At 31.3% G+C, this 16,350-nt stretch overlaps 1 protein-coding gene across 1 annotated transcript; it reads right to left on the minus strand.

Moving 5' to 3' along the window:
* Positions 1 to 3,178: 3,178 nt before the first annotated feature.
* Positions 3,179 to 11,167, minus strand: LOC110996097 (activating signal cointegrator 1 complex subunit 2 homolog). Its single transcript, XM_022263622.2, has 3 exons — positions 11,044 to 11,167; positions 5,235 to 5,499; positions 3,179 to 4,572 (listed from the first exon to the last, which is right to left on the minus strand). The coding sequence occupies exons 1-3, from the start codon at positions 11,056 to 11,058 to the stop codon at positions 3,962 to 3,964; spliced, it is 891 nt and encodes a 296-aa protein (XP_022119314.2). The 5' UTR covers positions 11,059 to 11,167; the 3' UTR covers positions 3,179 to 3,961.
* Positions 11,168 to 16,350: the final 5,183 nt, after the last annotated feature.

Genomic DNA, 16,350 nt, shown 5'->3' on the forward strand with positions numbered 1-16,350 from the left:
CAATTTAGTGTATTATTCCCTTTAGTATAATAGATTTGGGTTCCCTTTTAATTAAAATGTAGAATTCTATGAAAAGGGACTACAAATCTAAAAATTTGCTATTTAAAAAAAATTTACAAATCTATGAAAGGTAATTTATAAGCTTTTGGCTTGGGAATTCCAGTAGAGGGCTGGCTTGGCAATGTAGCGTATGGCCAACCCACTTCTATTTTCGGTTAAGCCTGACAATTGCCGCCTAATTGCATGGCTCCCATAGTAAATGATAAGAGATTTTCTCCTACCTTTCATACATATGTACATATTATGTTTATCGTGAGGTGATATTTAGTGTGACGTCTCAGAAGCATAATTTTCGAACCTTTTTACATAAACAAGTACATTGCCTTGAAGAGATATTTTCAAGAGCATATGTAGTTCAGGTTCACCAGGAAATGACATTTGGGCGAGTGTGCTACAGAGCAATTATGATACAGAGTTTATGAATGCCTATTTTACTTATTAAAAATCATTTGTTCGCATTTGACATATATCTTTATAATCTATCTATATAAATGTGTATGGTTCCTATCCGTATGTCGGCAGCGGAAGTCTCCTTTTTTTAATTTCACTAATTCCATGACTAGGTTAGGTAGGTATTAGGTAATTTACTGCTGCAGCGACATCTATTAGGAGATGAGGGAAAAGTAGGGGTAGTGCCCGGCAAGCATCTCACTTGCAAAGAAAAAGTGTTAAAATACAGATGAATTGGACTTTTTTAATATATACGTTTGTAGTCTCTTCTAAATAATATATTTTTAAAGACAAAATATAGAAATAATGATTTAAAATAGAATTTTCACTAAAAACCCACTATTCATGTGTTACATGCAGGGTTGACCGTTTTTACAAACAATCTATCAGTGTCTGAAAATATATTACTTTCATATTAAAATGAGCTTATTTTTCATTTTGATGAAATGATACTCTCCGATAGTTTAGTTTCAAACTTAAATATATTATTCTTATATATAACTTCTTGCTAATTACTCTATTACCAACAATGCAGGGTGGGGCGTTGAATACTGGTTCTAGGTCTACTGGTCGGCGGTTTCGATATTTGACCTTGTAAGAGCTAATACTAAGACTGACTTTTAATTAACTGTTACCGGATACATGCAGTGGGAAAATTTTCAAGAATTAAACAGCATTTAGTTAAACTTTAAGTGTTGTACTTTCGAAGATCAGTGGCGTAGAGGCATAAGCGATCGAGCTGTCTCGAGGTCGTAGCTTCATTTCCCGGCTGTGCACCAATGAACATTCTGCCTATGTACGCATTTATTCTCTCGAACGGTGAAGGAAAACATCGTGCGAAAGCCGGCTTGCTTTAGACCCAAAAAGTCAACGGTTTGTGTCAGGCACAGAATGTTCACCTACTGTCCTCTTAGAATGACGAATGATCATGAAATAGATACAGAAATCTTAGGCCCAAACCTAAAAAGGTTGTAGCGTGGCTGTCTTTTTTGATGTATGTGTGTGTGTGTGTGTGTGGGGGGGGGGGACTCCGTTTCCGCAATTAGACTCTTAATAGGTCCGTTTTGATGTCTGATTTGTACATTCGTGTACTTAGAATAATAATCTCTTATTTGACACTCAACAAATACGTATTAAAATTGTTATTTTTTTATACAAATATTATTCAATATTAATAATACAGTTTCACATATACGAACGCACACACTGACACTTCTCTATTACACTAAGGAAGGCTGTAGCACTAGCACATAGCACTTTAATATTCCTTTTATGTAAGCTACCTAAAAAGATAAATTGAATAAAAGGACAATCAACCAATGAAAATGTTTTTTTTAAAACCTTGGGCACCTGACGGGATTTCTCTCTATCAACAGATTTTGTAATCCGAGGAGAATGGTTTAAAATTTTTCGGATATTACATTTGAAAATTCGCAATACTAAGCGGAAGCAAGAAATAGTCTTATTTGCCAAATATTGGCTAAATTTCCGTTAATTATTATATCATTCATATAATTGATTTATTTCTTAACATACTCGCTGTCCTTGGTTTATTGACATTTCGTGATCTCGTTTTGGGTAATAAACCGAATTACGTACACTCATTAAATATTTTAATTACTCTGGTAATAATATACTTGTTACAAGTTTTTAAAAATATTTTAAGAAATGCAAATTTAACTTAATTTTTATCAGATCATTCTATCATATCTACATTCAATCGTATATATAAGGCTCATACTAAAGATATAGCCAAAGATGGAATACATTATATTTACAATAAGGTTCAAACATTTACGAAAGAAAAAAAAACAATAAAATTTAGTAATAGGTACCTAATTTGGTTGTATGGTGTGAAGTTAGCTCACAGTGTGTGAGGGTGTGTATGTGGGGTGGGCTTAAATAATGGTCGTTCTAAGTCCGGGCTCCGTGATACTAAACTGAGATTTTTGCATCGTTGTTATATGAGGAACGTGAAACAAAACAATTACGAGTCTGGTAGGCAGGAACGTGGAAGTGCAATTAATTTTATCTGAGATAATGTCATGTAGAACCATTATATCGTATTGTTTTCGTCGAAAGTCTAAAGAATAAACTTGGCAATTAAAAAGAGTGGCGGAGAGTTTATTGCCAGTACTTCTCTTCCGTTCTACGCCCTTGATTTGAGAACTGGCAGTAAATATAAAATTAGAAGCATTTAATGTATTCTATACCTCTTTTTTGACGTTTATGAGTGTACATTAAATTACCTAAATTATTTTTTTTTAATTAAATTTGTCACACGCGTCTTTGTCTTTTATAAATAATTACAATTATGTATTTGTTTGTTTTTTTGTTAAGGGACAGGCTCATCTGAAGTTAAGTGATACTGCCGCCCATAAAGTATTGTATAGTGTACTTTATACTGAGCAACCATATTCAAGAACATTTCTTACATATAGTATAGCACTTTCATATCATTATATTTACTGAGACGTCTTACAAAACCAAGCGGCATAAATGCGTTCTGAACTAGTGTGCTAATATAGTCATATATGTCGTTCAATAAACTTCTTTTGTTTATTGTTACCAATTGTCAAGGTTCTATTTAGCATTCCTCTTATTTTTAATTCTAGTTCTTTGATAAACTTAAAAATGTCGGGATAGTATTAACAAGAAAAATACTATGTATTACATAAGTTTTTATTTAAAATTCGTAGTTCCTTCACGTTTCCGAATGCAAACTGAATTCCAATCGAATATTAACTTTCCTAAACATAACATGGTACAGGGTATAAAATTATAAAACCTATGGCGATTCGTACCTCGTAAAATATACTTAATATATTAAAAATAGTATTTTACTGTATTATTTAGTCCTGACGCATGCGTACTCTTTATAGAATTAAGTGAAATTAAATATAATTAAATGTGGTAAATTTATTTATATTTAATTTCACTTATATCCGAAAATTTACCGAGTATACAAAACAACACGCTATATATGTTAAGTATACAATATGAGAAATCTGGATAAAACATATAGATTTAGAATGATATTTAAATACAGAATTAAATAAAATAGCACTTACTCAATTTCAATTACTTAAATTGACTAGTTTATAAACATCTTAACATATGAAAATATAGTAAATAGATATTTTCATGTATATAGGTACTACGAGAGAGAAGGTATTATAGAACAATATATGCTTGTAATGTATAAAATCAGACAAAAGAATTATTTTACATTTACATAAATTTTTTCATTCTTTAAATGTTTAAAGGCATTGTCAGTATACGATGTACATAATTTAATGATATTCGTTATTTGTCTCTTTTCCTCAGGACAATTAAAAAGTGTTAGGGATTGTCTGAATTTATTTTCTTACATATATGTACATTAAGTAAAGCATTGTATATACTATAAACTAATGAAGTGTTGACTTAAATCTCCATAGTAATTAATAGCTTAACCAGTGAAGTTAATAGAGTATGACCCAGTACTGGGGTCAAAGTTCTGAGCTGGATGTCCGGAGAATGGGTTGAAGTTCTGGTTCTGTAAGTTCTGGCTTTGGTAGTTCTGGTAAGGCTGTGGGGTGTATGCCTGGTATGAGAATTGGGGCTGCTGGTGAAATACCTGGCTTTGTGGAAACGTTTGCGGGGCCTGCACATCAAGGTTCGTTTGCTGGGAGAAGAGGTTTGAACGTTGAGGCGAAGATTGGAACTGGAAGTTAGGTTGGTAATTCTGTTGCTGGTACTGTGGCTGTTGGTATGTCTGCTGTTGTTGGTAAGTCTGTGGCTGTTGGTAAGTCTGTGGCTGTTGGTAAGTCTGTGGCTGTTGGTAAGTCTGTGGCTGTTGGTAAGTCTGTTGCTGTTGGTAAGTCTGTGGTTGCGGTTGCTCTACTGCTTTCTGGAACTGTCTGAAGGAAGCTGGACGGTTTTGTGTTCGGCCGTTGTATTTGGGGTCTTCGTATATTTTTGGATCCTCACGGTACTGGCCATCATCTTCTTGGCCGTCGGTTAATGCGTTGTGGCTGGACGGATCATTCAGTGTTGGTGGTGGTACCATTATGCCAGTGCCTGAAAGAAGAAATTATTTAACATTAGTATCGTTCGCACTGAGCAAGAAATTATGTAAAATTATTTCGGAATAAGAACATTAACTAAGTAAATATATGACTTTGTAACAGTTACCTCACACATATATGAGGTTTCATAATTTACGTTGTCTTTATATCAAAACTATTATATAACAAAGTGACTTGAAACATATTTTACTTTTAATAATAATAATAATATTATTTTTTTTGCAAAGAAACTTTTAGATATCCAGGGTGCCTAATTATAAAAACTCACAATTCATATTTAAATAGACATAAAAATTCCATATTGATATTGACATAACAATAAGAACAGTTATTTATAATTGTTGTCAAAACTATAAAACTCTCCTACTTCATGCCTTACAATCGGAGAGTTTATAGTGCCTTGCTCTTCTTTTTAATCGAATCACCTTCCTTCAAAAGTAATAGACCGCAGTTATCTGTAACTTCGAAGACTTGCGGCTGTGAGGCTTTTTAAAAACATCGTGGACCTACATACATAGCTGAATGCTGAACACATAGTTGATTTCCTCGGTACATGCATATTATCAAAGAACGCTCTATAGGTTTTTGCTCTATTGTGAACGGCCATTTAATAAAAATATATTCTAGTTTTTTTTTAAATCTAGAACCACTCACCTTCTGGTTCAAATCCTCTCTTACTGCTCGCTCCATACGAAACTTCTCTAGTTTTACCAGATTCATCCACATATCCATATTTCCCTGCAACATCTCCATTCGGATACTTTGTTTCAATCTTGAAGGACCCATCTGCTGCTTCATAACCAAAGCTGTAGGAGCCATCATCATTCTGCCTGTTTATCTGCTTTAAGATAGGAACAGGAGTCGTGGTTGGCCCTTGTTGTGATGATGCGCAGGCGCATACAGCAGCGAATAGTAGTGTCTGGAATTTTATTGAATTGATTGAGTTTAAATCGATTTATGGATTACGTTGCGTGGAAGGAATCTGTCAAAGTGTCCTCATAATAAATAAAACTAAAAATATGAATAATTATTGCAGATTGCTAAATTGTTATATGATTGATTTTTTAAACTTTGTGTGACAATTCAGTTATACTGTATCTGTTATGTTACTACTTAATTCAGTAATTCGTTTAAAAGTTACAGCGTTACAATAAGTATTAAAATGTTATCTTAATTTTTTTTTAATAATGTTATCAATTAATACGAAAAATATGTGTTCCAGTAGTTATAAACACAATTAACTTATAAATTATAAAGTTAACTTATGTATATAAAATAAAATTAATTAAATAATAGTAACGAATTGGTATTAATCACGATACTATGTCGTACCTATAACATATAAACGCTTTACATATTGGAATCACTTTAAAACTACGTAAACTACGCAAAACGGAACTGGTCAGTGAATGTTGTGACCTTGAATGCGGAAAGATTAATCTCGAGATAGTTTTATTTGGTATGTTGTAATTGCGGAAATGACTCAGTGTGATCTTTAAAGAATTAATTTATTTGGTAATTAACTCTTTTAGATATTTTTTTATATTTGCATTATGATATATGCATTTTAGATGTTAAGGACTGACTTCGCCAGACGCTATATGAAAGGAGACTATATGTGTAATATATAATATAAATTAAATATGCGTATATACAGCTTACGTAGTGTTGGAGATGCTTCTGTCACCTAATACGTAGTTACACATTTCATTCATCACCCACTCATTCATTCCCTCACTTGCACCCATACAATGTAAATAAAAATAACTAAAATAAAAGATGTAATTAAATTGTCAATATATACTTTAAGAAATTTATAGTTAAGTATGCTATGGAAAAGCTGGGAACCCTGACACAGGTTTATTTTACGTTTCCCAGATATTACACATTATATTGCATATGTACTTATAATGAATAAACACATTTTTTTTAGGTTTTACTTGAAGAATCAGTTATGTACTTTAAAAAAATTAAGTACGCATTGTACTATGAGTGATGTATATAATATTTACTTTTAATTGTGAAATTTTTGATTTGAAGTATGATGTAAAATATTAATATTTAGCTTAAGGTAATTAGCTTTTAGTTCTTATTAAATGACTGCGCGTATTTCCTTTATGACGCATTACGACAGAAAAGCTTCGAAGGCAATGTTTATACAAAGAACCTGTACAAGGGAGCTGACAAGACGGCCTTGTTATATTCAATCACTTGCAAAACAGTCTACATCAGTGTTTGAATAATTATTTATGGAATGTGATCTAAAAAACGCTTCAAGCGACTGTCGAAGTACGGACATACGACAAGTTACATCGGAGACTAACTAGCTAGTACTAATAAATCTTGTCAATAAGGCTTTGTACCAGAAGCCCTGATATGCTGAATTTCCGTTTTTAGGTAGAATGTCAAGAAAAAGCTATAAAACGGAACTACATTTCAATACACGTTTTAAGGATATTTAACATAAGAAAGTGTATAATAACACTACTTACTATTATAGGGCCGACACTCTGTTCTTATGTCCTATTTTTTCACTTCGCACTCTTTAGTACAAAAAACTAATAAATATTTGTAGTTGTAAAAAATAATTGTAGTTAAGTAGTTACTTTATCTATATAAAATTCACTATATAAAAATTGTACAACGACCGCACTACAACTATTACTAGGCGTTTGTTATATTAAATAAATGACCATTTTTATAAAGAACGACTCGTATTAATATCGGGTAGAAGAGTGTAAATCATAATCAGACCCTGCCGTTATATCTGCTTTATGTGTATTTGCTTATTGTAAATACAGCTAAATGTTGTACAAATTTGGTTAATAGTTACAGGGCTGACAAAACAGTGAAAAGAATCATATTAAAGGACTGTTCCGATTTAACACTCAATTCAGTTAAAATGTTATTGAGTTTATATTTTGGAAAATCTGATATATTGCAAAAACGCCTGTGCCTTGTCAAGAAATTTTAATTATCTATGACAAAAAACAATGTGTGTAGGTTGTATAATTTCAAACTTCTATTAATATAATGTCAGATATTTTCATGTCGCTAGCCGTGACATAGTTCGCATCAGCTGTCAGATGTATCACCAACTGAAGGAAGCTAGTTTAATAATTACCTGAATTTGGTTGTTACGTAAATTATTTATTTATTGTATATATATCATCACACCTTTTTTATAAGGATAAGCAGAGATCAGAGTTGTCCACTGGCAACGGTGCTTTCGTATCACTCTCGTTTAAATCACTTTCATATATTCACCATGCATAGCCGTACTTTTAAATTGTCCCTTCTAGATACCTAGTAGATACTAGATACTTTCTGGATGTGTTCCAGTTATGTATGACAAGGCCTACCCAACCAGACTTTACCATCCACGGTTGTCTTCTATATTCTGCTGCTCATTTATCCGTTCTACTTTGCGAAACCACCTAAGAATATCGTTTCGTATCCTTGTCACTATGTCATCTTTTAATCCACAAAAGAGTCAATTGTCGTGATTACCAAATAATTAAATTATTTATAACATGGCCTGCCAATAAACAATAGTTTAAAAAAATCAATGGTAATTAAACAAAACAGTAGCAACAAATGAGACAATGCTTCATAAATTAATGAATTATCAGTAGAATATAAATCTTAATGCTTTGTAATTTGAATAAATGTTCTTTAGGATATATTGCATATACTATCTAAATGGTCAGTTTTTTGAAAAAGAAAAACCTTTTAATAAACGGGCAAGCTTAGGACAAGCTTATCATTTGTTCGTCGGTTACAAAGTTTTACGTAATTTTTTAACTAGTGCCGTTGTTGTATTTTTAAAAGTATACGATTCTTAATATTCTTGTGTTGATTATTCTTTAGATATGGCGTAGTGCATGCATAAAACGCGATAACATAAGAATGTCCTAGAAACTTAGGATTTTATGTTCAGTCAAGTTCTCATACAGGCCAAGCTACGCTCGTCACAACAGCCCGAGCTGAGATGTAATGACCCTTAAATAAATAAGTTTTTAACAAAAAGTATATAATATAAGTATAAAGTGTCCCTCTCAATAGCCAATAAAAAACAATTTAAAAGTGTATGGTGTGTCATTTCGTTATAAGGTTCTTTTTGTTTAAGCAAAATTACTCAAAGATTTAGTTGTATATCATAAATGGTATCTTACATTGTATCTTATTAAAATTCCACTAACAATCGATTACAATTCAAAGTGTATCAATTAGCATGCTACATAGAGAAGTTTGGGTAACGCCGGGCGCTTGGCCTAGTTCCATTTCACAATTACTACGCCTGCTGTGGAATTCCAAATTGTTACGCTCAAGGTCGTACCAATTTTCACGTAATGTAAGTAATTAATGTATGTCTGGCGAGTCACTGGGCGAGAAAATAAGTTACTGTACTAAATAGGTTTCATTTACATTAACTACGAACTTATTAAAGTGTAGTATGGACTAAGCTTCCGCACTAAGACGCCCATTTGGCCCATTGTGCGTTAGTGATATTTTTTTCTAAAAGACCGAACAATTCTTTGGTTATGACTAGTAGACTTTAACTCTGAAAGTAAAAGTCAGTTTTTATTTAAGACAAAAGCTTGTACATAAAACAGTAAATTAACAAAATTTATATATGTAATACGGTCATAAGTTATTGCAATGTTATCTTAAATCTAGTTGTAATTAGAATTAAAAGTATATTTATTAAATAACACTGACATACTTAAGGTTTACTATTGTGTAAATATGTACATACCAGAACCTAAATACAATATCATTTAAAATTATCCTGGCGCGCGTTTATGTCGTTTATATGAATCTATTAATACCAATCGTATCGATAATAAGGTCAATATTTCAACTATTTATTAGTAACTATGTCAATTGGTAAGAAATTCCATAAAATTAAGCTTAGTCAACATGATTGCTTCCTAGCCAGCCTAGATCGAACTGGTCAATAATTTAGGTCTTATTGCATAAGACCACGCCTACACCAAGCATTCCTATATTCACAGGCAATTTCTGAATAATTTTATAATTAAAAACACTTATTATGTAACACACTTACATACACACTTTTTATGTAAGGATTAAAACAACATATGTATAGCAATTTTTTTAGCTATGACTAACCAACTTTGTTTTGTTTATGAACAGAGGAAACTGTAAATCAATCTACATATACGTCTCTAACGTATCTAATCATTGTATACGTTATCACAAAATCTATACGACCTAAATAACTACTTTAGTGATTGACATACTGCGGGTCATGTTTTACCACATCTTGTTGCTTATTTTAGTATTCACGAGTTAAAAAGAAAACTTAAGTACTTATGATTCTATCAATCCATATTATAGGTGGCTCATTAATTAGAGTTTTAGCAAATGTATCCTAATAATGCGTCCCACATATTGGCTTATTATTATTATTATTACCCACAGCAGTCATTAACGCTTAATAATATGCTTTAACGTGCGTAACACGTCATTTGTGAAATAGTGTATTGGAAACAGTAAAATGTATTTCTTTTTTTTGAAAAAATTTGTGAGATATAAAAAGTCCCTGGACACGATCCCCTGCCAACAGTAGAGTAAATTATAATAATAAAAAACCTTAAATTTTCTTGCTTTATCAACTTTTTTTAACTTTAAACGTAGGCTAGCCATCAACGGGTTAGTTTGGTATTAAAGATTTGGTATAAAGCCAAGTATATACATTTCATTACACCAAGCCCATTCAACGTAAATAATTTGTAAATATTTAGTGTTATTGGCGCGTTTCTAGAGCAACAATAGTTCACGTCCTTAAGATCTGAATTACGATATAAATTAGAATGGAAAATTTAGTTTTGTACAAAAACGTATATTGTATAAAATTTTTGTTATCTAGACTGATAATCATTACATATCATTCATGAAGAAACTGCAAATATAATAATTTATAAACGCGATTAACTTAATACGAAACAAAATTTAGCATAGTACGTAGTACGTAATAGTATTTTAAAAAAATAGAACGATTTTGCTTAATCAAAAAACACTAAACAGCTTAGCCTTGGGGCACAAATATTATGCTAATTAACTAAAGAGTTTAAAAGGAATACAATTAATAGCAAAACATATGTGCATTCTACTTAGTCAATGAAACTAAAAGTGCATGATTAGATTCTTCGAATGCTACGCAAGCTACGAGATTATATTGTTTTGTTGTTTGTCACGGTATCTGTTGCGCTCGCATTATATCTTTCGTAAATCTTTTGTAGTAGAATGTTTTTGAAATATATACACGTTACGTACGTAATTTAAAAAGTTACGGACTGTAAATATGCGAATTAATCAATAATAATTTCAAAAAGATTAAAATTTTGAAAATTTTTTTTTTCTTTTTTCGAAAAATAATTTTTGAATTAAGAATTCACAGTTGTAATAATTATAGATTAAACAAAACAAAACTGACCTTCAATACGAACATGGCGGCAGATTTTCCGAATGCAAACGTCAAAATTTCCCGGTCTCGGCGCTGTCTATGGCGTCCACTCACACACTCAGGCGCGGCTGGCCGTAACTTGTATTTATAATGTCGCTGTTTTCGTTACAACAGGCTTCTGATATTGTTATGCGGTGTACGAAGCCCTTGCGTGGTTTTGTAATAGATCCCTCATTGGTGTTTGATTGTTAATGTCAAATGAAATATCAATTATTCGGTGACATAATTCGATTAATGAAGGTTAGATATTATTTTCAAAATCTTTCTGTTTTCAAGCATATCTAAAGATATACAAATAAAACATCGAATTAAAATTTCGTCTGCATGAAGCATAAACAAGTAGTATTGGTCAACGATAACAGGCCTTTCCGACTCTATACTATTAAATAGAAAAAAAGAAAAGGCTTGACGATTAAAAAGAGTGGCGGAGAGTTTATTGCCAGTTCTTCTCTTCCGTTCTACGCCCTTGTTTTGAGAACTGGCAGTAAATGTAAAATAAGATTCATTTAATATTTCTTTTTTTTGACGTTCATAAGTGTACATTATGTTACCTATATGAATAAATAAATTTTGACTTTGACACTCTGTGGTTGCTTGTTTAATTTTTTCTCTAGCTAGCTTGCTTATATTCTAATATAATTAATGTGTATGTGTTAAGAATTTGTGATATAGGTAATAATATTTTCTAGTATAATTTTATGCATACACGTTGTTTAAGAACTTATAATTAAATATATGGAAAAAAAAAATTTCTAATAGTATTTGATTCGAGAGCGATACAACGTGCCGTCATACAATTATTCGATACCATTTTTATAGTATTATTTGTCTTTAGCCTCAAAATAGACTTCAGTTTCGGTGATTATCCTTCTTTTGAGGTCTTAATCGGGAAATTTAATTTTACATATTTAATTTGTTTTTCTTTTTGTGAAAGTCTGTACTTAATTGATGAGTCTTTATATTTAGTAATACGTAATGCAATATGCATTACGCTAAATTATTCTAAGTTTAAGTAACTTATATGTTAGACTTATCATCCATGCTAGTTTTATTTACTGATACTATTAATATTATTATAATATCAAAGTACGCATTAAAGTTATTTTTATTTAATTAACATTTAATATTTTTTTACGATTGCCCTTTCTAAATAATTAACGAACCTGAAAAAATAATAATATAAAACAATATTTACGTTGAAAACAGCAAATTTAACATTTAGATTATATTGTTTTCTGACGTAAATAGAAGGTATAAATGTCAAATTAACAAAATAAAATTGAAATAATCAATCGATATATACTTCCTATGATGTAACATTTTATTATTATTAGTAAACCATATTTAAAGTGAAACCTATTTAGGTATTATTTTTTTATTGTATTTTATTTAAGATATTTTTATTAAATCTATACATTTTTTAAACGCCATCTTTGCGCGCGTTCCAAATTCAAAAATTGGTATTTTTCTAAAAAAGCGGTTTTAATCACATATTAGGTATCATAACAGTTCGTTTTGTAAAATCTTCAGGTATTAAAACATTAACCTGGTACGCTAATGTTAGTTATTCATTTATTTCGTACCATTAAGTAAGTACAACAAGAAAAAACAATTATAATAAAAATATAGCCAGAGATGTATTTCACATATACAGCCAATTTAAACCTTTAAGACCAGATCTAAAGATATAGATAGGAACAAATACAATAAAATCAAACTAAGTATAAGTGGGATACACTTATGATAAATGTTATTTGCAATGGATAATTTTTGTACTCTTGTTAAGGATAATCAGCGAAAGTTAAACGAGGCTTAAATAATAGCAAGCTAAACCAATGATCGTTGGTGGCATGCTGGGACTATGCTCACAGTACTAGTAGTAGATAAAGTAGTGACGCCTTCATCATTAGAGTTATAAATACAACACGCCTTTATTTTCCTTACACCGAATAAAATCGGCTTACTTCCGTACAACGCGGACTGGACGTTAAAAGATTTCTTTGTGTAAATTGATAAATAGTATTAAATTACGCTGAACGCAATATCTAATGTAAATTAGAATGGGAAGTGCGTAAAAGAAAGCATCAAGATTCTTCAGCCCTTGCTTCCGAACGATCTAGACGAGGGCAAGGCTAAGAACCGGTCTCTTGTCAATTATAGACAGAGAGATAGATTTGAGTGACTCGTAATGTTTTAATACAAACATTCATACAACTATTATATATATATAAACTAGCAGACCCGACAGACGATGTCCTGTATATTTGCTTTGATAATAAACAAAGTATGAAAGTACTGACTGCAGTGCCATCCGCCAAGCTGATTTGTGAATCTAAGCCATCCTGGGTGACACTAGAACGCAAACAAAAAAGTTCATTCAGATCCAGCCCTTTAAGTTTAGTGACATATAGTACAATAGAATTTTTAAACATTTTCAAATCATGTTACAAGTATGACTTGCGAAATGGTAGTACCTAAATATCTATTTTAAATCTTTTCTTTTGACGTTCATAAGTGAACTTGTTTACCTACATGAAGTTATTCTGAGTTTGAGTTTACATTTGTTAACCATTGTGGTATGTATTAATGTAACAATAGCAGTCTTGTATGCAGAAGTGCGATAAACGCATATAAAATAGTTATTCAACTTTCTTGTTGAGTTGTTAAGCATTTAGCTATGTAATAACTGACTGACGCACCTCAAAATTCCCTCGAAATAGACATTGTTTGCTCTCAACGTACAGAGCCAGCAGAGGTTCATAATATATTCTTTTAGACAGATAACTAGTTATAGTTCGGAACAATTGTTTTTTCACTGGGAAACAAATCTAGGCCACTCGAACTTGAACAAACAAACCGTTTAATCACTGAAGTCATGAATATGTTATTTTCCCTTTATAGTTGCCAAATGGGTCACCTTGATGGTGTTATTTGTTTGCGCTTCAACTACAAAGTATACAGTATTACAACATCATACAAAGTAAGTTTTACAAAACGCACTCGCGTGCATTTCTAAACCTTCTAGAAATTCCCCCTATTCGAAATTCTTAGAAACCAAACAAATATGATAGGTTTTTCTTCCACATTCATGTTGTTCCCGTGGGGAATTAAACTTCATTTGGTCAAATTAAGATTTAAGTTGGCGTTTAGTCGATTGTACCATTGATGCCAGTGCTGGTGCTTTCCTCGCTCAACATACCATTGCCATTTGGACCAAGCTTTTCGATTTTCCATGTACAAATTCATAATTATTATTATTATTACTATGTAGGTTAATGTAAATGTATGTCTTGAAAATAAAATCTAATTTTCAATTTATTTTTAACACACAAATATATAAATATAATTCAAAATTGTAAATCTTGACAAGTTTCTTGATTATTGCTCTTGAACTATGAAATAAATTAGATTGTTAATCAATGAATTAATTAGTCATTTCAATACGATCTTTTTTTATTTAGACTTTTCAATGACTCACTCAAATATTACTAATAGTATTTGAATTAAAGCTTACTTTTAAAGCTACCACTACCATGTTAATCAAAGAACATTCTCGACAAACTGTCCTATAACCCATAGATGAGATAGCGTCCACAACGAGTCTCCATCGCATTCGGTCTTGAGCCTCGTATTTCACCTCGCTATAAGTCTCTGCCTCATCTGCAACTGTACGCACCAGGTATCTGCTTCCGCTTTCCTCTCACCTGCTTGGGGATATGATTGGAATCTCTTCGGAGTGTATAGATTATCACTTGCGAGTAAATGAATAATCAAACCAAGTAATAAATTACCGTTCTCTTAAAGGGATTTATATCATTGTTGTCTTGTATTTAGTTTTTACATGTGTCATTAAGAACTTTCATTATTTTTTCTACATTTCATTAGATATTTTTATTTCATTATATCTGAATATGTTTGTATGGTGCAAATTGCAGTTAAAGTGTTGTAAAATTCTTCTTAAAGTTTTTAGAAGCAAGGCACTGTATACCAACCCCACACTTCAAGTAACTTATCTAAAAACATCCAAATTTCCTACTTTTATATATATTTACAATACAAGAGTCTAATTGCGGAAAAGGAGTCCCCCACATATATACATACATTTATACAAATTCATATTTTATATTAAGAAATTTCGTAATATTTAAATATACAGTAATTTCCTTATGTATACTACTATTCCTATTTTATTTAATTTCCTACTTTAAAAAGCTTCACCGTTCAAGTTTTGTCACAGAGTATTAGAATTGTTGGACTTTGACCTTATGGATTTATTTTGTATTCTCATTATCCTTTAACCAGACGGCCTTAATTTACGACTATTAAAATAGTTTAAATGACATCTCAATTGATCAATTGACATTATAAATTCATTAACTTAACCCATAAAAACACGGATGCCATCAAATATCATGTACTAGAATTGCGTTGAAGTTGGTAAATATTAATTAGGTTAAAGAGTAATATCTAAAATAAATTGTATAATCTGTATTTAATAAAACTTGTCGTACTTAGTAGTTTATTTAGCACTTTCATCGTTATGTTAATAAATAAGCGGAAAATTATATCAAATACCGACTTAATTTATAACAGCAATGTTATTAGACATTCTCAGCCCTCAGATTGTGCTCTTTTATCTGAATAAATAGACTTCTATATGTGTAATGTGTATTATAAATACTTATAGTGTAAAGGAAACGATTACATTACCTATGAGGTATGCATGAGAATATCTTTAAAACCAAATATCGTGTGACAGGCTCAAAATTAATTGATTGTAAATTCAGACCACCAACCATAATATCAACTTAGATACAGTTGCAATGACCATTTATGTTTCATCATTTCCACAACAAATGTAATAATTTCGTATTATGAATGTTCACTGATGAAATAATATATATTGATATATTCTTTTTTTTTTGCGACTGAGGCGCAAACTAGCTGATGTGGTCTCTGGCAGAATGACCAGCGCTGTGGAACACTCTGCTCCTCAGCATAATGCTGAGCCAGGGCCATTTACAGCCACAGCACACACGCAATATATGCTTGAGACGGACCGAAGGGGAAAGGGAAAAAATAATATACCTCTCTTTATATCTTTTATTTAAATTTTTCTCTTTGATTACTGCTGTGTTGTGTATTTATGTGTGTGTGTTTTGTTTGTAATAAATAATATGTCTATGTCTAAAATATTTTGATTAGCTAGAAGAATTTATACAAGCAAAAAATACTTTACCTGCACAGAAATTTCAGTGTCTTGGTGAGTTTGTTTAT

The sequence above is a fragment of the Pieris rapae genome, chromosome 10, assembly GCF_905147795.1.
Source record: "Pieris rapae chromosome 10, ilPieRapa1.1, whole genome shotgun sequence".
NCBI classification, from domain to species: domain Eukaryota; kingdom Metazoa; phylum Arthropoda; class Insecta; order Lepidoptera; family Pieridae; genus Pieris; species Pieris rapae.